The sequence below is a fragment of the Anguilla rostrata genome, chromosome 12 (genome assembly GCF_018555375.3).
Source record: "Anguilla rostrata isolate EN2019 chromosome 12, ASM1855537v3, whole genome shotgun sequence".
In the NCBI taxonomy this organism is placed as follows: Eukaryota; Metazoa; Chordata; class Actinopteri; order Anguilliformes; family Anguillidae; genus Anguilla; species Anguilla rostrata.
The window spans coordinates 40,810,910-40,835,615 of record NC_057944.1 but is presented as its reverse complement, the minus strand read 5'-3'; the positions used below and the strand labels follow the sequence as shown (position 1 = coordinate 40,835,615).

The following is a 24,706-nucleotide window of genomic DNA, read 5'->3' as shown; positions in this document are numbered from 1 at the left end:
CAGGAAGTACTGAATCACTCACTCCAGTGCTGTGTGTTTTTCCCTTCGGTGTTCATCTGTCTGCCCGGGCACTGATTTGTTAGTGGCGGTAAGCGTGTGTCTGGTTCCTTCCAGCAGCATGGCGCATCGTGTGTTTATCTAATGTGTGTTTTATTATCAGCCCTATGGAAGATTAAACCCTTACCATAGATCAGCATTATAACTCAGCTTTGCAGAGCCCGGGGCTGCTGATCAGTGCTGCAGAGAGTCTGTCTGTAGCTGTGCGTGCTGTTCCTCCTCTCCAGCCTACTGCTGTGCTGCTCTGTGTCTCTGTGCTGCCCTGTGCTACACTGTGTCTCTGTGCTGCTCTGTGTCTCTGTCTCTGTGCTTCCCTGTGCTACACTGTGTCTCTGTGCTGCCCTGTGCTACACTGTGTCTCTGTGCTGCTCTGTGTCTCTTCTGCCCTGTGCTGCTCTGTGTCTCTGTCTCTGTGCTTCCCTGTGCTGCCCTGTGTCTCTGTGCTTCCCTGTGTCTCTGTGCTGCCCTGTGCTTCCCTGTGCTGCTCTGTGTCTCTGTCTCTGTGCTTCCCTGTGTCTCTGTGCTGCCCTGTGCTGCTCTGTGTCTCTGTGCTGCCCTGTGCTACACTGTGCTGCTCTGTGTCTGTGTCTCTGTCTCTGTGCTTCCCTGTGCTGCCCTGTGTCTCTGTGCTGCCCTGTGCTTCCCTGTGCTTCTGTGCTGCCCTGTGCTTCCCTGTGCTTCTGTGCTGCCCTGTGCTGCTCTGTGTCTCTGTGCTTCCCTGTGTCTCTGTGCTGTCCTGTGCTGCTCTGTGTCCCTGTGCTGCTCTGTGTCTGTAAAGCACTTCAGTTTAGTGGCAGAAACCCCAATCCCCTCCGCCGTCCTGTCCCCTGTGTTTCTGGGCTCTGTCTCTGCTTAGGGCTGTGCCCAGGGGAGATTGCACAAACTGGGGTTTACTGTACTGTGAGTGTGTGCGTGCGTGCGTGCGTGTCTGTGTGTGCGCGTGCATGCGTGTGTATACGTGTGTGTGTGTGTGTGTGTGTGTATAGGGGTTGTGTTAGTGTGAGTGTGTGTGTGTGTCCATGCGTGTGTGTGTGTGTGTGCGTGTATGTATACGTGGGTGTGTGTGTGCATGTGGGTGTGTAGGTGTGTGTGTGGGTGTATGCGTGTGGGTGTGTGTGAGTGTGTATAGGGGTTGTTTTGTGTGCGTGTGTGTGTGTGTGCGTGTGTGTGGAGGTATGCGTGTGGGTGTGCAGGTGTCTGTGTGGGTGTAAGCGTGTGGGTGTGTGTGTATGGGTGTGTGTGTGCGTGTGTGTATGGGGGGTTGTGTTTTGTGTGCGTGTGTGTGGTTTACCATGTGTGTGTGTCAATAAATTCCCCTTTTACCATTCAAACCCCCCTTTTCAATCCCCTGACTTTTAGGACTATTTATTCCTCAAATTACTTCACTGATAACAATCACATGTAGATCAGTAATTGTGTGAAACAATTTACATACATATTAAAATTACAAAATTACTCTCCCTGAGAGATATGGAGAGTAAATGAATTAACACATTTCTTAAATTAAGAGATTAATCAATGGTCTAATTTTTCCCCCTCTTGACAAAATAATTTGGGAAATTTAACAGTGAAAGTTATTTTTGCGATCGTAATGTTGTGATAATATTGCATTATTGCAGACAGAGTTTTGGAGCTGTAGCAGGGTGGACTGAGCCTTGTTTGGGCCTCTCCTCAGACCCCTGTGTACATACCTGTGCACACACCTGTCTACATACACTATATGGCCAAAGGTATCTGGACACCCCTTAGTCTGGGGCTGTTTTTTCATGGTTTGGGCTATTATTAGACAATTCTGTGAATCCCTAACATTTTGCGGATGGCCCTTTCCTGTTTCCTGAGTGTTTGTACCTCAGAGTGGAGAATGTGTACCTGCGTGTGTGTGTGTATCTGAGAGTGGAGAGTGTGTACCTGAGTGTGTGTACCTGAGAGTAGAGAGTGTACCTGAGAGTGTGTGTATCTAAAGCCGGGCACCCACCGCACGCGTCGCGTAAGCGTCGCGTAAAAGCAGCAGGGCGAAGCAGCACGGCGCGTAGGGTGTCTCCACTGGTTCCGTTTGTGTCGCGCAAAGGCTTGCGTAAAAGCTCTATATTCCTAGTAGCTCTCGCAGTCTGCAGTGGGCTTACATCGTGTATTTCACGTTTGTTCAGGACTTTTGATTATGGGTAAGCGAATACTTGGTGAGAGACCTTTTTCAGTCTGTTAATTTGGTAATATTTTTTAACACATGTAAATACGTGAGAAAGTAAACGCTTTAAAGAATTACCATAAGCTTAAATCGCAACGTAGCCTACATAATAATCAATCTCAAACTGCATTAATTTATTTGCTTGGTTAACAAGCGTGCCAACTTTATGAAGAATATGTAATGATAATAATAATAATAATAATAATAATAAATAATCCATAATCAACCATTGGGAATTCCCGTGTCGTCTTGTTATTCACGTCAAAACATTTATATGATAATATTTAGTAAAATCAGTTAATCGTCAAAAAGATAGCGTAACAGTTTAAACTTAAAGGGATATGAACACCACAACGTCATGAACAGCGGAAGCTTTGCAGTAGCCTACAAGTGCAATAAAGGCTTGCTTAAAACTTCATTTATAAAATAGGTGCATTTTAATCGGCAAGACCACTAAATCTGATTTTTTTAAAGCACTGTGGATTATCTGATTTTATTAACAAGCCCTTTTTGAAAGCACGACGAACGAAGACATCGGAAAAGTCAAATAGGTTGAGCAATGATTGGTTAAAAACTACCTTCCAACACTCGAGCTAACAAACCGCTGCTCGGTGCATTCACTTCTCCATCATTCAATAGGCTACGTCTTTCTGTGGTGTATTTTCAAATTTACCCCGCCTCCTCCGCAAAATAAGATAGCGAAACTAAGTTTGCCTTTTTCCCAGGTTCCAGTTTTTTTTTTTTTTTTCCTGCCAGGACGATAGAAAAACGAAAAGGCTTGTATTTTTTAGCTGCTTATAAAATATCTGGTGTTTATCTGGTTTTATCTTTCTCCACTACTGCAAGAGGGAACTAGGGACACACCCCCAGTAATATAAGGATGAAATATAAATCAGAGCATGTATACCTAGCATTTTAGAGCATATTTCTGTGTATAAACAGGCCATCGTGACGCGCGACAAGCCGAAAAAATAGAACTGAAGCGAAAAACTACGCTTCAGTTCGCTTGTGTCGCGCGAGCTTCGCAGCCGGTACGCGACGCGTTCGCATCTGGTGGAGACGACGTCGCCCGCTGCCGTTGTAATAACAGCACTTCAACTACGCTTCAGTTACGCGCGTAATACGCGTAGTGCGCTCGCGGCCGATACGCGTGCGGTGGGTGCCCGGCTTAAGAGTGGAGAGTGTGTACCTGCGTGTGTGTGTATCTGAGAGAGGAGAGAGGAGAGTGGAGAGTGTACCTGCGTGTGTGTGTACCTGAGAGTGTGTGTACCTGTGAGCGGTGTTCTCTGGAGCCGTACTGCTCTCCGTTGCGGCTTGTTCCCTGGGAGCAGTGAGCTGTGTAAATACTCTGGGAAGGGTCTGCTCTGAGTGTGAGAGGCGCAGGAGATTGAGAGGGGAGCGTGAGGCTGAGAGGCTTCCTCAGGAAGATAGATGCAGTGTGAGTGTCTTTATGGGCCTGGCTGGCAGCAGAGGAAGAGGAGGATGGATCTGAGCGCAGTCTGTTACACACGCCGAGTCTGACACGCCGCAGTTCACTCTGTTCATCTCCTGTGCGGCTCCATAAAAGTGAGAAACTCAGTTCTGGGTAAAGCAGCGGTGCGGAAGCTGCTTTACTCCAGCGTTTTTCTCCCCATCACTTTTCCCTGAGTCTCCTGTGTTGTGGGGTGTATGTATGTGTGTGTGTGTGTGAGTGTATTTGTTTCTCCCCTTCTCTCCCGTATTGTGGGTTTACTCTAGGTATCTCACCCCTCTACAGAGATGGGGTGAGTGGCGTGTCGTCCAGAAAGCCTCAGAAGGGATTTGGGTGGTTAAGTGCAGTGCCTCCCTGTACCTGTAGGGGGAGCAGCAGCAGGTGCGGCGCCCCAGAGGGGCTGTAACTCAGTGGAATCCAATTAAAAGCCTCGGTCCTGCGGGTCAGAGGATTTATCTGTGGGGATGTGTGTCTGAGGCCCTGTTCACTGGGCAGCTCTTTATCTCAGCGTGGAAACAAAGCGTAAACGAGCACACGTCCTGCTAAAGCACCTTCAGCCGGATCCTCTCGGAGCGCTGATTCATTCAGCTCATTACCGGCGGGACGGGGCGATGTGGGGCTGAGTAACGCTCCACGCCGCCCGCGCCAAGGCCCGTGTAGGTCAGCCAGTCTGAGGACGTCCTGCTGCGGGTGACCCACTGCACTACTGCGCTACTGTGCTAATGCGCTACTGCAGTACTGCGCTACTGTGCTAATCCGCTACTGCAGTACTGCGATACTGTGCTAATGCGCTACTGCAGTACTGCGCTAATGTGCTACTGCAGTACTGCGCTACTGTGCTAATCCGCTACTGCAGTACTGCGCTAATGTGCTACTGCAGTACTGCGCTACTGTGCTAATGAGCTACTGCAGTACTGCGCTACTGTGCTAATGCGCTACTGCAGTACTGTGCTAATGTGCTACTGCAGTACTGCACTACTGTGCTAATGCGCTACTGCAGTACTGCGCTACTGTGCTAATGCGCTACTGCAGTACTGCGCTACTGTGCTAATGCGCTACTGCAGTACTGCGCTACTGTGCTAATGCACTACTGCACTACTGTGCTAATGCGCTACTGCAGTACTGCGCTACTGTGCTAATGCGCTACTGCAGTACTGCGCTAATGCGCTACTGCAGTACTGCGCTAATGTGCTACTGCAGTACTGCGCTACTGTGCTAATGCGCTACTGCGCTAATGCGCTACTGCAGTACTGCGCTACTGTGCTACTGTGCTAATGCGCTAATGCGCTACTGCAGTACTGCGCTAATGCGCTACTGCAGTACTGCGCTACTGTGCTACTGCAGTACTGCACTACTGTGCTAATGCGCTACTGCTCTACTGTGCTAATGCGCTACTGCACTACTGTGCTAATGCGCTACTGCAGTACTGCGCTACTGTGCTAATGCACTACTGTGCTAATGCGCTACTGCACTACTGTGCTAATGCGCTACTGCAGTACTGCGCTACTGTGCTAATGCGCTACTGTGCTAATGCGCTATTGTGCTACTGTGCTAATGCGCTATTGTGCTAATGCGCTGCTGCTCTACTGCGCTATTGTGGTAATGCGCTACTGCAGTACTGTGCTGCTGCGCTACTGTGATACGGTGCTAATGCACTACTGTGCTAATGCACTACTGCAGTACTCCGCTAATGCACTACTGCATTACTATGCTAATGGTGTACAGAGGGGGTGCTGCACTGGAAATGGGCTTCATTCAGAAACATAATGTAGAGTTTCACCATGTCTCAGCCTGGATTTACCTGTCTCAGAGATGTCTGGATTTTCTCTTATTTTCTCTTTCCATAGAATGATATGGGGCGGGTTCCATACCTTCCTCACGCACATCATTATGTCCGGAGATCCAAACCTGCTCTCACGAGTACTGCTCTCCGGTGCCGTGTAGATCCCAGCGTGTACAGGTGGTGAATAAAGCATGAATAAGGCACAGGAGTCCCGATCAGGTGCAGCGCGTGCACGTCATGCCCCTCTGCACTCAGTGGGGGGCGCTGGTGTGCACTTGCATCAAATTTCTCATGTGGGAATATAACCTCGCTAATGACAGCCCAGCATCAGGGGTCCTGATCTCCCTGCATGTGCTCAGAGTGTTCTGCAGCAGGCGGGTGGGTCACTGATTCCAGCCTGGTGTGGGAGCAGAGGGCAGAGAGTAATCCGAGCCGGTTAAATGAGTGTGTGTGTGATTCTGCTCCCACGCTGCGTGTCTGACGCCAGCTCGTCCCGAACGCAGAGTTTTAAACGGAGCGAATGAGCCGCTGAGCAGAGCCTGAGCGCTCCGGCTCCTTGTTCTTAAACACCGGCTGCTCGTCGACGCGGTGCTGTAGTCTGCGGGCGTGCTGGATCTCTCTGTGCCTTCCCGGGCATGCGGCGTTTTTATACTCCTGCGGCTCACCTGACGAGCTTGGTTCTCGCACATCGCCCTGGTAACGGGCGTCTGCGGGGCAGTTATCGCCGGGACGGAACGGAACATAATGTTGCGTGTGGCAAACTGCCAGTCAGTCGGTCAATTTCTCCTTTTTCCTTCGTGCAGAATAATAAGCAGAGGCTTCTGTACAGCTCTGTGCGTATTTTAATGAGGGGCTGAGTTTGAAAGCTTTACTGTGTGTACCTGTTTATACCCCCTCATGCGAGTTCTTCAGGGTTGGTCATTATGGCTGTATAATCATTACTGCTCTTCACGCATTTAAATGCTGATCACATCTCATTGTCGCCTGGCGATTTGGATTTAAATTGGATACGTTTGCTGCAATGAGGTGGAGAGAAACAACGTCGTCCCACTGTTTATTGTGGCAGGTTTAGCTGCCCATCAGTTTTTAATTCCAGTGATTCACTGCCTTGTCCAGCAGGCCTGATGGATACTGGCCCCCTAAAAAAATTACATAAACGGAATGTCACCGTGGGGAAAAAGCACACCCTCGCCCATAAAACAAGATTTCATGTTTTAGTGCCTCTTCCCCCCCCACCGCCAGGCCAGGACCTGATGGGAGGGGTGACATTTAGAATAGAAAACACGTCTCAGTACTCTGTTCAGTGTGTGATGTCATTCTCATGCTCATTTTGGCTGCAGGTACGAGCAGCTGTTCTGTGTGTGATGTTGGACAGTGATGTTTGGCAGACCCCATGATGATCTCACCGTAGTCCTGCATGCTAACTGCAGCATTCCTTAAAGGATGTCCATGTGCTGTCATAATGAGGGCCTGTGTTTGGGTGTGTGTGTATGAGCTGTGCGTATGAGCTGTGTGTGTGAGCTATGCGTATGAGCTTTGTGTGTGAGGTGTGTATATGAGCTATGCGTATGAGCTGTGTGTGTGAGCTGTGTGTGTGGGGTGTGTGTGAGGTGTGTGTGGGGTGTGTGTGTGAGCTGTGTGTGTGAGGTGTGTATATGAGCTGTGCGTATGAGCTGTGTGTGTGGGGTGTGTGTGTGAGGTGTGTGTATGTGGTGTGTTTAGATGTAAAAAGTACCAAGTACCCCATCTTTTCGCATACTTCAGAGAGGCATTTTGGTCTCTCTTCTCTTTCTTCACTCCCAATCTTCTTCTTTTCTGTTGCTATAGTTACTGTCATAAAAGAAAGGACCCAGAGTCTCTGAACGTTGCAGTGAGTACCGGGAGAGTACCGGGAGAGTACCGGGAGACTCAGGGTTGTAATGCGCGCTGTAATGCCGTTGACATAACGGTTTTTTTAAAAACCCCGAAGGTCAGCTTCTTGTGCGGGGGGCGGGATTAGCCGTGTAAGATCAGTGTTGTGTGAGAACCGCTCTGGCTCCCTGTGTTTACACTGAGCACGCTCACGCGCACGCTCACACACACGCGCACGCTCACACGCACGCTCACGCTCACACGCACGCTCACGCGCACGCGCTCTCAGCCGAGCCTGCCGGTCTCCCTCCGCGGGTTTGAAAGCGTGTGATTGGCTGTCCCCCGCCGCGCGGCGCTCGCGGGGACAGATTGACGTTTAGTGTGCGGCGGTTCGTGGGGGAGGCAGCCCCCTGTAAAACACAGCTCCTGTTCTGTCCCTTAATTACATGCCCTGCATTAATATTTACTGCCACTAACGGAGGAGGGAAAATCCCAGATTAGATTTCATTCTCTCCGGCCCCGTTTTATTAATGACGGTAAATTTATGGCTTGTCGCGCCAACTCCTCGTTTAAAGAGGGAACTGCCCCAGAGACGAGCGCTTCTGCCCCAGAGAGCAGCGCTTCTGCCCCAGAGAGAAGCTCTTCTGCCCCGGCGACAAGCGCTTCTGCCCCGGAGACAAGCGCTTCAGCCCCAGAGACAAGCTCTTCAGCCCCAGAGAGAAGCTCTTCAGCCCCAGAGAGAAGCTCTTCTGCCCCAGAGACAAGCTCTTCTGCCCCAGAGACAAGCTCTTCTGCCCCAGAGACAAGCTCTTCCAGTGCAAATCAGAACGTAATGAAGTGCGCTCTACCACCCTGGAAGAGTCCTTTCATCCACACTCCGACTCCACATAATTCTGCTGATGCTCTTTTTTTCCCAGCATGCATTATGCATTTCGGATTGGTATAGCCTGGCTTCTGAACGAGTGAGCGCCTCCTGTCACACACGCAGTCCTTGCTTTATCTCTCGCAGTGTGCTGCAGAAAGTTTGGTCAGGCCTGCAGCGTCCGTGCAACAGAAGTGTTGGGATATTTACTGCAGCCTGTGGGCACAGGTGTATATCTCCCGCTCCCTCAGTAGCAGGTGCACCGTATACTGTTATTCATGACCAAGCTAAACCTGTCTGTCCCAGGACGGGGCCCGGCAGGGGGGCACTGTCTGGCTGCCTCTCTGCCAGCCACAGGGCCTGTAAAATCTAACTATGCTCGTAATTCTGCTCCCGTCTGTGGAGGAAGTGCCAGTGTGGAGTTATGCAGCTCTGCTGGTCCTCTGCTTCAGAACCGCAGAGACTCTGCTTCAGAACCGCAGAGACTCTGCTTCAGAACCGCAGAGACTCTGCTTCAGAACCGCAGAGACTCTGCTTCAGAACTGCAGAGACTCTGCTTCAAAACAGAACTTGCCAGAACCGAGACCTCTGCTTAGAACAGAACTCTTCGACCCAGAGACTCTGCTTCAGAACCGCAGAGACTCTGCTTCAGAACCACCGAGACTCTGCTTCAGAAACGCTGACACTCTGCTTCAGAACCACGAGACTCTGCTTCAGAACCACCGAGACTCTGCTTCAGAACCACCGAGACTCTGCTTCAGAACCGCAGACACTCTGCTTCAGAACCACCGAGACTGCTTCAGAACCACAGAGACTCTGCTTCAGAACCACCGAGACTCTGGTTCAGAACCACCGTACCTTTCCCACAGCCCCGCCTCCCAGACCACCACTCAGGGCAAACACACCTGCTACAGGACAGGCCTGCTGGAATAGTCCTTGGGCTGCCAGGCAGTTTGCGTGTCCATCCTGGTCTACATTCAGACTTAATGATGTCACGTAACACCAGTTCTCTCCAGTAACCAAATTCAGCAGTGATTAACCTTCTGTGACCGTGTGAAAACTGGGCCCCATGCCTAACTGCGGTACAGTCATTTTCTCCAGCTTATTTATGTGTATTAGTTTAGCATGCATTAATTTACCGTACAGTAAATACATGACATCTAATTTACTGCACGCATGTTACCCGCTGAACAGCTGCCGGTTACAGTATCTTAACACTGTAAATGACCGCAATAAAAATATAATTATTTTACATGACATAAAAGCAATGTAAAGTGTATTGCTCGCAGTAAAAATAAAAAGAATGATGCCATAATTTGACAGGCGGATGAATGTTGGAGTTGGTATGTATTAATAAGCATTTTACATGCAATACGTGCAGCACAGTCCACAGGCTTACTTTCAAACTACTGCGATTCCCCCTCTGTCTGTTACCCTCTCTGCTTTCGCTCTGTTACCCTCTCTGCTTTCGCTCTGTCTGTTACCCTCTCTGCTTTCGCTCTGTCTGTTACCCTCTCTGCTTTCTCTCTGTAGATTCGCTCCTGTGTGTTGTTACCAGCTTGCTTTGTGCTTTTGCAGCAGTTAGCCTGTCTGCAGTCTCTGTAGATTGGTGGTTGGTGTACAGTGGGTTGGCAGTAGGTTGGCAGTTGGTGTGCAGTGCGTTGGCAGCAGGTTGGCTGTTGGTGTGTAGTGCGTTGGCAGCAGGTTGGCGGTTGGTGTGCGTGTGATGGTGTGCAGTGGTTGGCGGTTGGTGTGTAGTGGGTTGGCGGCTGGTGTGCAGTAGATTGGCAGTTGGTGTGCAGTGGGTTGCAGTGGGTTGGCGGTTGGTGTGCAGTGGGTTGGCAGTAAGTTGGCAGTTGGTGTGCAGTGGGTTGGCAGTTGGTTGGCAGTAGGTTGGCGGTTGGCGTGCAGTGGGTTGGCAGTAAGTTGGCAGTTGGTGTGCAGTGGGTTGGCAGTAGGTTGGCGGTTGGTGTGCAGTGAGTTGGCAGTTGGTGTGCAGTGGGTTGGCAGTAGGTTGGCGTTGTGTGCGTAGTGCAGTTGGTGTGCAGTGGGTTGGCGTAGGTTGCGGTTGGTGTGCAGTGGGTTGGCGTTGGTGTGCAGGTTGGGTGCAGTGGGTTTGGCAGTAGGTTGGCGGTTGGTGTGCAGTGGGTTGGCGGTTGGTGTGTAGTGGGTTGGCAGTAGGTTGGCTGTTGGTGTGCAGTAGGTTGGCGGTTGGTGTGCAGTGGGTTGGCGGTTGGTGTGCAGTGGGTTGGCAGCAGGTTGGCAGTTGGTGTGCAGTAGGTTGGCAGTTGGTGTGCAGTGGGTTGGCAGTAGGTTGGCGGTTGGTGTGCAGTGGGTTGGCAGTTGGTGTGCAGTGGGTTGGCAGTACGTTGGCGGTTGGTGCGCTGCAGTGCTGTGGTGTCGGTCTCTCTCACATCTCTGAATGAGAAGAACAGGACAAAGTGCACAGAGCCTCAAGGTTAATAGCAGGAACTAAAGAAGACTGAGACACAAAGCCAGGCCAGATAACCAGCTCTGCTCCTTCCAGCTGCTCAAAAGAGCCGCGCCCCCCCCCCACCTCTCCGCCAGTGATTTCTGACTCCCGCTGATGACCCCCCCCCCGTCTCTGCACTCTCTCACTGTGCTCTCACAGAGTACAGCACAGAGCTCTGAGTACTGCACAGAGTACCACAGAGTACTGAGTACCGCACAGAGCACTGCACAGAGCACTGAGTACTGCACAGAGCACTGTACAGAGTACTGAGTACTGCACAGAGCACTGCACAGAGTACTGAGTAGTGCACAGAGCACAGCACAGAGTTCTGAGTAGTGCACAGAGCACAGCACAGAGTTCTGAGTACTGCACAGAGCACTGTACAGAGGACTGAGTACTGCACAGAGCACTGCACAGAGTACTGAGTACTGCACAGAGCACTGCACAGAGTACTGAGTACTGCACAGAGCACAGCACAGAGGACTGAGTACTGCACAGAGCACAGCGCAGAGCACAGAGTACCGCACAGTACTGCTGTTTCCCTGGCAGCTATAAAGAGCTCTGTATCCCAGCAGGACCCTCTTCCACATCAAACACAGTCTTGGCTCCGTAGGGCTGTCCCTACTGAGCATGTGCAGAGTGAGTCTGCAGTGTGGCATGTGACTGAAGGGCTCTGTGCTGCTGGGAGTTGAAAGCAGGCGCCTGAGATGAACTCGGAGAGCAGCCTGTGAAGGAGTTTCCACGCTGTGGAACACAAACGCATTATTAGCCTGAGCTGATTAGCGCTGCGCTCTGAATGACGCTCGCTCGCTCGTTATTTTTCTTTCACTCCGTAATTTATGCATGTGCACTTCAGTGGCTTGTAGCCATGGCGATACCCGTCTGAGGCTGTGGTTCTTGGCTCTCTTAATGTTAAAAGCTTCAAACTATTTGGAAAATATTCATCTTCAGGAGGAGGAGGATCAGGAACCCTTCAGTGAGCGCTGGATAGTTCCAGTCTCAGCTTTGGGGGGTGGGGGGGGGGAGGTGTGGGAACTCAGATGGCATAGATGGTATCTCTGGAGCTTCCTGACAGGCAGGGAGCTGCACCTCGCTCACCGCTGCCTGAGGACACCGCTGTGGCCCAGAAATGCGCATGTCACGATGAAGAAATATGCGAGCTGCATAACTTCAATAGCACTGGTTCCGTTATCACAGGAGTAACTCAGCTATTCCAGCCCACCGCCACCACCTGAGACACAGAACCCACCCCTCTATACCTGAGGCTCAGAACCCCCCCCTCTGTACCCTCACACCATCGCTATCATTCTGGGTTTCAGATGACTCCGTTGTACTTGGAGAGAATTTTAATGGGAATGACATGATTAGACAAGTTCAAAATACATTTCCCCTTCTATCTGTCCTCGTCATTAAAGATGAATCGCAAACGGTTTTTAAGGTGAGATATGACTCTCCTGTAGTCTCCTGTACATTTCATAGAAAATGCATTATGCAGATGTTTTGCATATCTGATGGACTGCCTGAATCATGTGACCTCTGCCTGGCGGTTTCCGGAACAACGCGGCAGGAGCGGTGGTGACGAGGCGAGGACGAGGCGTGATTGCGCCCTTTTTTACGGGGCAGTAATTACTGGCTGACATCTGGAGCGCTTTTTTCTCGCTGCTTGTTTTAAGCGCTTTGTCTTTTATGGGCTTCTTCATTCAGACAGCCTCGGCGATGATGTCATGATTTATGGTTTATGTATATTCCGCCTAAATGGAATGTTTTATTCAGCGCTGGAGCGGGGCAGTTCCCCTCCCCTCCCCCGGGCCCCCGTTAACGGGAGATTTATCGCCAGCGCAACACTTCCTCTTTCAGGCGCAGACGCAGTTACTGAACGGGAACAGCCTCTGCATCCGCCGTTATAGAGTCAACGGCTTGGGGGGGGGGGGTGTGATGTTTTGCATTGCATTAATGCCACACCTCCCTTAAAATATGTATGTATGTATGTGTGTGTGTATATGTGTGTGTGTGTGTGTATGTCTGTATGTATGTGTGTGTTTGTGTGTGTGTGTGTCTGTCTGTATGTATGTGTGTGTTTATGAATGTGTGTTTGTATGTATGTATGTGTGTATGTGTGTATGCATGTATGCATGTATGTATGTATGCGTGCGTGTGTGTGTGCGTACGTGCGTGTATGCATGTGTGTGTAGAACGTCAGCGTGTTTAAATGTTTGTGTATTTTACAGTCGCAGGCATTGTGCTGAGAGGAGTGTTTCTCCGGCGCTTGTGAAAGTCAAGGTGACAGTGAAGGTCGCTCCCGTGCAGCTGCGGGGCGGCTCAGACAGGTGTGGCGGGAAGTGCCGGAATGTTCACGTCGCCGCTCGGCTGCAGGAGGGCTGGCCCTGTACCCGTCACTCAGAGAAACCGCGCGGAATCAGGAGGGCTCACCCTGTACCCGTCACTCAGAGAAACCGCTCGGCTGCAGGAGGGCTCACCCTGTACCCGTCACTCAGAGAAACCGCTCGGAATCAGGAGGGCTCACCCCCTACCCGTCACTCAGAGAAACCGCGCGGAATCAGGAGGGCTCACCCTGTACCCGTCACTCAGAGAAACCGCTCGGAATCAGGAGGGCTCACCCTGTACCCGTCACTCAGAGAAACCGCGCGGAATCAGGAGGGCTGGCCCTGTACCCGTCACTCAGAGAAACCGCTCGGATTCAGGAGGGCTGGCCCTGTACCCGTCACTCAGAGAAACCGCTCGGCTGCAGGAGGGCTGGCCCTGTACCCGTCACTCAGAGAAACCGCTCGGCTGCAGGAGGGCTGGCCCTGTACCCGTCACTCAGAAAAACTCAACGTCTGCATGTAAAAGAAAATTGAGCTAAATGCAAATTGTGTGAATTAATTGATTTATATTCTGTGTGAACAATCACCATAAGAATTTAGGGTTTCTCTGGCCATCTGCTGTTTAATGTTGAACCTTGTGATTTATGCACAGGTATTTTTATAGCTCAGCCCACCTCCTGCATTTAACAGTCTCAGGAGTGCCATTATCTTCTCAAGTTGTTTTGTATCCTCTTTGAAAGTCATATCAGCCAATAGGAGTGCAGCAGGGAGCTTCTTCTGGCTGCACACCTCTGTACTTCCTGCCTGTGAAACCGAAGGAGCGTGTTTGGTAAAGCTCCCTCTCGCTCTCGCTCACTCTCACCCCCGCGCTGAGCCCGCCTGAATCGGGCCGTGTGTAATGAAGGCTCACAGTGCGATGGAAAGGCATGATGGGTAAGTGAGTTTTATCTGGAGCGCGGGGCGGGGGGGCGTGATTTTAATCTCCTCTCCAGCATGGCGGAATGGCACCATTAGCCGCGCGCGTTCAGTAAAGCTGCTGTGATCCCTTTGTATGCGCGTCTGTGGATGGTGATGTACGGGAACGGGAGCGAGTGCTCATTGGACAGGCTCCAGAAGGTCCTCTCCTCTAATTGGCTCTCTCTGCTTCCTCTCCGTCGCCAAGTACACTCCACTGATTTCCATTTTGGCCGCACGCCTCAGCCATTAATCAAATTCTTTTCCCTTTTCATGACTTCCTACTTCATTAGTTTGACTTTAGTGGAATTAGTGGCTAATGGCCGCCTGCACTGGCTTGTAGACGATGTGGAATTTACCAGCAGCTGTCCGTCATCCGTCAGCCTCGCCCCATCCCAGCCTGATTCCCGAATGTAAACACAAAGGGCAGTTATTTCAGTGTGTGTGTGTGTGTGTGTGTGGAACAGAGCCTTAACAGATACCAGACCATGGGGCCCATCCACACACTGGAACAGAGCCTTAACAGATACCAGACTATGGGGCCCATCCACACACTGGAACAGAGCCTTAACAGATACCAGACTGTGGGGCCCATCCACACACTGGAACAGAGCCTTAACAGATACCAGACCATGGGGCCCATCCACACACTGGAACAGAGCCTTAACAGATACCAGACCATGGGGCCCATCCACACACTGGAACAGAGCCTTAACAGATACCAGACCATGGGGCCCATCCACACACAGGAACAGAGCCTTAACAGATACCAGACCATGGGGCCCATCCACACACTGGAACAGAGCCTTAACAGATACCAGACCATGGGGCCCATCCACACACAGGAACAGAGCCTTAACAGATACCAGACCATGGGGCCCATCCACACACCGGAACAGAGCTGAAAGACATGCCAGATCTTGGGGGCATTAGCCTGCTTGGGCCTGTGAAATGGCTGTTTTAACGGGCCTCCAAAGGGAAGATAACATGCGGATGCTGATGAGCAAAGCATATTACAGTATCAATTAGCCGCATCGCTCAATAAAATCTTTCCTTTCAGGCCCAATCTCCACGCTTCTTTCCAAGTCAAAGTAAATTTTTATCGGTGCATTATTTCAACAACATAAAAACGACAGGCTGCTTTTGAGTAGGGGGCAGTAAAGTATTTGTTAGTCTTTAAAGGGTGTTTGTTGTGACATTTTAATGGCATATTTTATTGCCGAAATTATTGCACACCAGAGAAGTTTAAAAAGTGCTAATGACCGGTGAGGACTGTTGAGCAGAGCAGGAGCAGGCTGCTCTTTCCTGCTGCGCTGGTCTTCTGTTGTTCCAGAGATTTTCAAAAGCTTTTCAGAATTTTTACTCATATCCTATAATGCAAAGTCAGCGAGAACCGTCTTTTAGCCCACGGTTTTCCCTTTTACCACCTGGGGTCCCCTTCTCCTCCCTTCTCTCTCTCTCTCTTCCTCTCTCCTCTCCTCCCTTCTCTCTCTCTCTCTTCCTCTCTCCTCTCCTCCCTTCTCTCTCTCTCTCTTCCTCTCTCCTCTCCTCCTTTCTCTCTCTCTCTCTCTCTCTCCTCTCCTCCCTTCTCTCTCTCTCTCTTCCTCTCTCCTCTCCTCCCTTCTCTCTCTCTCTCTTCCTCTCTCCTCTCCTCCCTTCTCTCTCTCTCTCTTCCTCTCTCCTCTCCTCCCTTCTCTCTCTGTCTCTCTCTCTCTCTTACTCTCCTGTCCTCTCTTTCCCTTTTACCACCTAGGGTCCCCTTCTCCTCCCTTCTCTCTCTCTCTCTCTTCCTCTTCCTCTCTCCTCTCCTCCCTTCTCTCTCTCTCTCTCTCTTCCTCTCTCCTCTCCTCCCTTCTCTCTCTGTCTCTCTCTCTCTCTTACTCTCCTGTCCTCTCTTTCTCTTTTACCTGTAAATGGTGTAAATGAGATACATTTTTTGGTTTCTGAATACTTATTAATGTTGCAATTAAAAGTGATTTAAAATCAAGATTACTTATGGGGGCTTGGTTCAGTACACATGCTCACACAGTTCATACAAAACCCTGTATGTAGCAGTACATGCTCTCTGCTCTGATTGGCTGTTTGCAGCTGTTTGTTTCTCTGCAGATGTGCCACAGATGCAAAAGCCACAAGCAGTTGTGCATGAGTCAGTCTGTGCCACCTCCTGGGGGATTGTGGGTAATATGAAAATTGTTGTGTGTGGCAGGGCTGGCTAGGGGTCAGTGGGTTCAGGATGCAGATTCCAGCTGAAGGGCTGAGTTCAGACTTCCAGGCTAATCCCAGTGCGCTAACACCAGTGCATCTAGTGCTAATGCTAACTTCAGTGTGCAGTACTGTAGCCAGTGCTAATGCTAACTTCAGTGTGCTAACACTATTGCAACCAATGCTAAAGCTAATCCCAGTGTGCGAACACTACTGCAGCCAGTGCTAAATCTGATCTCAGTGTGCAGTACTGTAGCCAGTGCTAAATCTGATCTCAGTGTGCAGTACTGTAGCCAGTGCTAAATCTGATCTCAGTGTGCAGTACTGTAGCCAGTGCTAAAGCTGACTTCAGTGTGCTAACACTATTGCACCCAATGCTAAAGCTAACCCTAGCACCTGGATGCCATGCCCATTCCCTGCCACCTTTATTTATCACTGTACACTAGCACACTCATAATTATCAGTGTACGTTTGCATGCTCATCGTAACACTGTGAGGACAGCATGAAATGTGCTAGCGCTAGTCTAAGACAAGGGGAATAAATGTGCCGTAGTGTCCAAACTGCACTTACAGCCTTTGAGTTCAGTCTAACATGAACTGAAACAGAACTGGATTACACAACTGTTTAGCTGAGTACTTGATTACACACAGTCCATGTGAATTCAGTGTATTTGTTAAGAATGTTTTTCTTTATTTAACTTCAGATGTGTGGATAAATTGTAGCAGTTGGATGTTGTGTTGACTGCAGGGTTTTAGCTGGGGGGAGAATGCGTGAGTGTCTCGGGGCTGTTTAGGAGGGGATAAACACAGCTGTGTGTCGAGCGCTCTGCTCTCCACAGCGACTCCGTGCTCCTGCCAGTTTCCGTCTGATTCCATGGACAGCAGACAGAAAGTGTCTGGGACACAGTTTCTGTGTGATTCCTGGGACAGCAGACAGAAACTGTCTGGGACACAGTTTCCGTGTGATTCCTGGGACAGCGGACAGAAAGTGTCTGGGACACAGTTTCCGTGTGATTCCTGGGACAGCGGACAGAAACGGTCTCGTTTAGCCAGCGGAGAGAATCTTGCTGTGCTGTTTTATGGGGGCTGTTAAAGGACAAGGTCTGAAACTCCACATTTTATCCAAAAAGTCTCGAGAGCACCGGGAACCAATCCAGGACAAGAGGTCTTATCTTCACTAGGCTTGACATTGAAGAGAATTATTTTCTGGAAATTATTATGAACGTTTAACTTCTGCGGTTACTTTTGTTATTAAAAATGAGTAAAAATCATTTAATAATCATTACTTAAATGGTCATAGCCATGAAACAGAGCTGTGTTTGGATGTGAGTTTGCGACATGGCGGGGGGGCGGGGGGTGGCTGTGTTTGGATCTGAGCTTGAGAGGGATACAGGGGGCAGAATGCTGTGTTTGGATGTGAGTTTGAGAGGGATACAGGGGACAGAATGCTGTGTTTGGATGTGAGTTTGAGAGGTGCAGATGGCTGTGTTTGGATGTGAGTTTGAGAGGTGCAGATGGCTGTGTTTGGATGTGAGTTTGAGAGCTGCAGATGGCTGTGTTTGGATGTGAGTTTGAGAGGGATACAGGGGACAGAATGCTGTGTTTGGATGTGAGTTTGAGAGGTGCAGATGGCTGTGTTTGGATGTGAGTTTGAGAGGTGCAGATGGCTGTGTTTGGATGTGAGTTTGAGAAGGACGCGGGCGTGGAGGGGGGGGCAGATTTACGCCCCGCATGCGGGGGAGATGAAGGCCGTAACTCACATAGACGCGGTGCTGGTTCCCTTCCTTCCCTCTCTCGTCTGGCACCGGTCCAGTTTAATTTCTCCTGAGCTAGAGGGCTCACCTTCAGCTCCAAACACAACCACCCCCATCTCACCCCTTCTATCACTCTTTCCTCTCTCTCGCTCTCTTATCTTCACACCCTCTCTATCTCCTCCTCTCTTCCTCCCCACCTTCCCCATCTTCTGTTTACTCTGACTCCATGGTGTGAAGGGAAAGCAGTAAAATAGCTGTCTGTCTGGAGTGTGTGTGTATATGTGTGTATGTCTGTGCGTGTGTGTGTGTGTGTTTGTGCGTGTGTGTGTTTGTTTGTCTGTCTGTCTGTCTGTGTGTGTGGATGTGTGTATGTGTGGGGATGTGTGTGTGTGTGCATGTGTGTTTGTTTGTCTGTCTGTGTGTGTGTGTGTGCATGCGTTCATGTGTTTGTATATGTGTGTGTGTGGGGGGCGGCATATGAGTGTATGAGCTTATATGTCTCTTGTGACATGAGTGTGTGTTTTCAGTGTGAGTATTTGAATGCGTGAATCTGTGTAAGTGTGTTTGTGTGTGAGAAAATCGTTTTTGTAGTTTATAGTGTGTGTGTGTATTTGTGTGTGCACCTGTGTGAGTTCATGTGAGTTTATTGTGTGTGTGTGTGAGTTTACATATGAGTTTATAGTGTGTGTAAGTTTATAGTGTGTGTGTATTTGTGTGTGTGTGTGAATTTATAGTGTGTGTGTGTTTGTCTGTGTGTGAGTTTATAGTGTGTGTGTGTGAGTTTATAGTGTGTGCGTGTGTGTGTTTGCGTGTGTGTGTATAGTGCGTGTGTGTGTGAGAGAGTGTGTGTGTGAGTTTATAGTGTGTGTCTGTGTGTGTGAGAGTTTATAGTGTGTGTGTGTCTGAGTTTATAGTGTGTGTGTGTGTGTGTGTGTGTGTCTGTGTGTGAGTTTATAGTGTGTGTGAGTTTATAGTGTGTGTGTGTGAGTTTATAGTGCGTGTGTGTGTCTGTCTGTGTGTGAGTTTATAGTGTGTGTGTGTGTGTGTGTGTGAGTTTATAGTGTGTGTGTGTGTCTGTGTGAGTTTAGTGTGTGTGTGTGTGTGTGTGTCTGTGTGTGAGTTTATAGTGTGTGTGTGTGTGTGTGTGTGAGTTTATAGTGTGTGTGTGTGTCTGTCTGTGTGTGAGTTTATAGTGTGTGTGTGTGTGTGTGTGAGTTTATAGTGCGTGTGTGTGTCTGTCTGTGTGTGAGTTTATAGTGTGTGTGTCTGTCTGTGTGTGAGTTTAGTGTGTGTGTCTGTGTGTGAGTTTATAGTGTGTGTGTGTGTGTGTCTGTCTGTGTGAGTTTAGTGTGTGTGTGTGTCTGTCTGTGTGTGAGTTTATAGTGTGTGTGTGTGTGTGTGTGTGTGTGTGAGTTTATAGTGTGTGTGTGTGTGTGTGTGTGTGAGTGAGTTTATAGTGAGTGTGTGTGTCTGTCTGTGTGTGAGTTTATAGTGTGTGTGTGTGTGTGTGTGTGTGTGTGTGTGTGAGAGTTTATAGTGTGTGTGTGTGTGAGTTTATAGTGCGTGTGTGTGTCTGTTTGTGTGTGAGTTTATAGTGTGTGTGTGTGTGTGTGTGTGTGTAGTTTATAGTGTGTATGTGTGAGTTTATAGTGCGTGTGTGTGTGTGTGTGTGTGGTTTTAGTGTGTGTGTGTGTGTGTGTGTGAGTTTATAGTGTGTATGTGTGAGTTTATAGTGCGTGTGTGTGTGTGTGTGTGTGTGTGTGTGTGTGAGTTTATAGTGTGAGTTTATAGTGCGTGTGTGTGTCTGTCTGTGTGTGAGTTTATAGTGCGTGTGTGTGTCTGTCTGTGTGTGAGTTTATAGTGCGTGTGTGTGTCTGTCTGTGTGTGAGTTTATAGTGTGTGTGTGTTATTTGACTGCTCTTTGCGGGTTCAAGGTCTCTCCGTCATCAGCAGCTCCTGTTGGGTGCTGTGGTCCCGGGCCGTGTTCATAAATATCCTCCCCAGCAGCCCCCCCCACCCCCGCCCCCCCCGCCCCCCCGCCCCCCCCGCCCGATGATCAATCCCCCGCTGGCCGGGGCGGGACCCAAAATGAGTATAGATTTCCTGTCCTGCGCTTTGCTAAATTATGCAAACCTGCTTTTTATTTCCCAGTCATTTGGACCCCATTGCTCAGTGCCAGATGGGTCGGGTTCAGGAGATGGGATTGATCCTGGTCGCGGTCCCGTTGCAGTTAGGAACACTATTATTGCAGCGCTTTCCTCTGCTGATCCTTATCTCTGATCACCCTGGAGTCCTCGCCATTCTGCAGGAAAACCACTCTTGCAAGCTGAATAAAACACCTTTTTCAAGGTTTTAATCGAGTAATCAAGTTGTCTGTTCTTCTTTTATAGAATAACAGGCTTAGTGAATTTCTAAATCAACCCTTTTAATTCAAAGACTGACTTACTGCTTGCGACAATAGACACACACACGTGCGCGCACACCAGGTCAGGCTCATAGTGCTGTAAGGTTATGAGCAGCCTGGTCAGGCTCATAGTGCTGTAAGGTTATGAGCAGCCTGGTCAGGCTCATAGTGCTGTAAGGTTATGAGCAGCCTGGTCAGGCTCATAGTGCTGTAAGGTTTAATGTGATGCAAGTGAGCCTGGTCAGGCTCATAGTGCTGTAAGGTTTGGTGCACTCTAGTGCTGAGGTTTATGAGCATGGAGCCTGCAGGTTGTTATTATGAGCAGCCTGTCAGTCATAGTGCTGTAAGGTTATGAGCAGCCTGCTCAGGCTCATAGTGCTGTAGGATTATGAGCAGCCTGGTCAGGCTCATAGTGCTGTAAGGTTATGAGCAGCCTGGTCAGGCTCATAGTGCTGTAAGGTTATGAGCAGCCTGGTCAGGCTCATAGTGCTGTAAGGTTATGAGCAGCCTGGTCAGGCTCATAGTGCTGTAAGGTTATGAGCAGCCTGGTCAGGTCATAGTGCTGTAAGGTTATGAGCAGCCTGGTCAGGCTCATAGTGCTGTAAGGTTATGAGCAGCCTGGTCAGGCTCATAGTGCTGTAAGGTTATGAGCAGCCTGGTCAGGCTCATAGTGCTGTAAGGTTATGAGCAGCCTGGTCAGGCTCATAGTGCTGTAAGGTTATGAGCAGCCTGGTCAGGCTCATAGTGCTGTAAGGTTATGAGCAGCCTGGTCAGGCTCATAGTGCTGTAAGGTTATGAGCAGCCTGGTCAGGCTCATAGTGCTGTAAGGTTATGAGCAGCCTGGTCAGGCTCATAGTGCTGTAAGGTTATGAGCCCAGGCTCATGTTTGGTTTGCATGGCCTCATAGTGCTGTAGGTGTTAGAGGTTCGGGCTCATAGTGCGTAGTATAGCAGCGGGTCAGCTCATAGTGCTGTAAGGTTATGAGCAGCGTGGTCAGGCTCATAGTGCTGTAGGTTATGCGCGTAGGCCTAGGCAGCCCGGCTTCACTAGCACTGCTGTCCTAGCGGCTCAGACGCTGGGGATGCTGGGAAATGGGCTGGAAAGCTGTTCTGTTCTCCTCGGCTCCCGCGAGCTGGTGTGAATACCGCCGCAGTCTGATACAGCCTCACAGGGCCGCCCCGCCGCAGTCTGATACAGCCTCACAGGGCTGCCCCGCCGCAGTCTCAGATACAGCCTCACAGGGCTGCCCCGCCGCAGTCTCAGATACAGCCTCACAGGGCCGCCCCGCCGCAGTCTCAGATACAGCCTCACGGCCGCCCGCGCAGTCCAGTCCCTACACCGATCAAGCCTCACAGGCGCCCCGCGCAGTCTGATACAGCCTCACAGGGCTGCCCGCCGCAGTCTCAGATACAGCCTCACAGGGCCGCCCGCCGCAGTCTGATACAGCCTCACAGGGCTGCCGCCTGCCCCGCCTCAGTCTCAGATACAGCCTCCACCTGCCCCTCTGTACAACCCCCACCTGCCCCTCTGTACAAACCCCACCTGCCCCTCTGTACAAACCCCACTGCCCCTCTGTACAAACCCCACCTGCCCCTCTGTGCAAACCCCACTGCGTGCCCTCACCTGGCTCATGCACTGTGGACCACTAGCATGCAGTACAGACCCCCCGTCTAATATCAGTCAGTACAGACCCCCTATTTAATATCAGTCAGTAAAGACCAGCCATCTAATGTCAGTACAGACCACCCATCTAATATCAGTCAGTACAGACCACCTATCTAATATCAGTACAGACCACCCACCTAATATCAGTCAGTACAGCACCTTCACCTAATATGACTCATTACAAACCATCTGTGAGTCTTTGCCACATTAATTAGGAAATCCTCCTGAATGGAGGTGGTGCTGTCACACTGTAGTATGTGCTAACAGAACCGGACCAGGGCAAACCCAGATCCACACTGAGGTTCAGACTAACAGAACCGGACCAGGGCAAACCCAGATCCACACTGAGGTTCAGACTAACAGAACAGGACCACGGCAAACACAGAACAGAGTCAGATCCACACCGAGGTTCAGACTAACAGAACAGGACCACGGCAAACACAGAACAGAGTCAGATCCACACCGAGGTTCAGACTAACAGAACAGGACCACGGCAAACACAGAACAGAGTCAGATCCACACTGAGGTTCAGACTAACAGAACCGGACCAGGGCAAACACAGAACAGACTCAGATCCACATTGAGTCTTAAACTCATTGCCAACCACCTGATGCTGCAGCCAGTGAGTGCCCAGATGAGTCCTCCACTTTCCCAGCATGCTTTGTATTAGCTAAACAGGGTCTGGCACTGTTGGAGGGACCTGTGGCTGACTTGATCATGCTGAGAGAAAATAAAACGTGAGAATATCCCAGGCTGTTGTCTGGCGAGTTTGTGATTCATTATCTGAAATATCCTCTTTTGTTTCTCTGCCTCTCCTGGTTGGGGAATATGCATTGTGCCTTGTACATTCAGCCCTGTCCCCATTCACAGACATACAGTACAGCCATATCCCCATTCACAGACATACAGCCCTAGCCCCATTCACAAACATACAGCCCTGTCCCCATTCACAGACACACAGCCCTGTCCCCATTCACAGACATACAGCCCTGTCCCCATTCACAGACATACAGCCCTGTCCCCATTCACAGACATACAGCCCTATCCCCATTCACAGACATACAGCCGTGTCCCCATTCACAGACATACAGCCCTATCCCCATTCACAGACATACAGCCCTGTCCCATAACTGCAACCCATTCACATACATAGCCTAGCCCATTCAGAATACCCTACCATTCACAGACAGTGCCTAGCCCGCATCACAGACGCACGTGTCCCCATTCACAGACGTGCAGCCATATCCCCATTCACAGACATGCAGCCGACATAGCCTGCCCATTCCACAGTACAGCTGCCCATTCCAGAATATAGCCCTGTCCCATTCCAGACTATAGCCCTATCCCCATTCACAGACATACAGCCCTAGCCCCATTCACAGACATACAGCCGTGTCCCCATTCACAGACATACAGGCCTATCCCCATTCACAGACATACCCTATCCCATCAAGACATACAGGCCTAGCCCCATTCACAGACATACAGCCCTGTCCCCATTCACAGACATACAGCCCTGTCCCCATTCACAGACACAGGTGTGTTTGTGACGTTCTGAGTGAGCTTGTAGATGTGCTAATGAGCTCACACTGTCCGGTCTGAAATGCGTTCATTAGCTGTGGATTTATCACAGATTTCTCCCTCCCTCTCTCCCTGCAGGAGGACCTGAAGCAGCTCCAGAATGAACTGAAGCATGTGAGTGATGGAGGATACCAGCTGCACAAGTGAGTGTACACGCACACACACACACACACACAACACACTCACTACACACCCACACAACACGCACACACACACACACACACACTCACTACACACACACACAACACACACACACACACCCACAACACACTCACTACACACCCACAACACACACACACACACACACACACACACACGCACAGCACACAAACACCCCCAAACGCACACACATCCACAACCACAACACACACACACCGCACACACACACCCACACAAACACACACACACACAACACACCCACAACACACAACACACTCACTACACACCCACAACACACACAACGCACACACACACAACACACTCACTACACACCCACACAACACACGCACCACACAACACACTCACTACACACGCACACAACACATTCACTACATACCCACAACACACACAACCGCACACACACACAACACACACACACAACACACAAACACACACACACACACACACATGCACACAACACACACACATGCACACAACACGCGCACACACACACAACACACACATACCCACAAGAAACATACAAACACACACACACACAACTCACCCACAAATACACCCACAACACACACACATACCCACAACACACACCCAAACACGCACACACACACATACCCACAACACACACACAACTAACCCATGTGTATTTTTGTGTGTGACATGGGGGTATGGGGATTCCTTTGCATGCTTGTGCAGCCGTGTGTCTGTGTCTGACTGACTGACTGAGAGGGTGTGTGTGTGTGTGTGTGTGTGTGTGTGAGGGATTAGACTTGGCAAATAAAACGAGATAAAAGAGGGGAAGATAGAGAAAGAGAGATAGTGAGAGAGACCGACAGAGAAATAAAGATATTGTTGAGAGAGAGATAAATAGTGTTAAATTGAAGCTTCCCAGTGTCTTGCTGTTGCTTTATTATCATATCTCCCTCTGGTGCATCTGTTCAGCCTGCATCCTCATCTTTCCTG

The 24,706-nt window shown here is 50.0% G+C and overlaps 1 protein-coding gene across 2 annotated transcripts in view; it reads left to right on the top strand.

Moving 5' to 3' along the window:
• The window catches only part of schip1 (schwannomin interacting protein 1), a 247,376-nt gene that overhangs the window by 41,474 nt on the left and 181,196 nt on the right, over positions 1-24,706 (top strand). For both annotated transcript variants that reach the window (XM_064303275.1, XM_064303276.1), the window contains one exon: positions 23,645-23,709. In XM_064303275.1, coding sequence (XP_064159345.1) covers positions 23,645-23,709 — 65 coding nt within the window. The remainder of the gene's footprint in view (positions 1-23,644; positions 23,710-24,706) is intronic.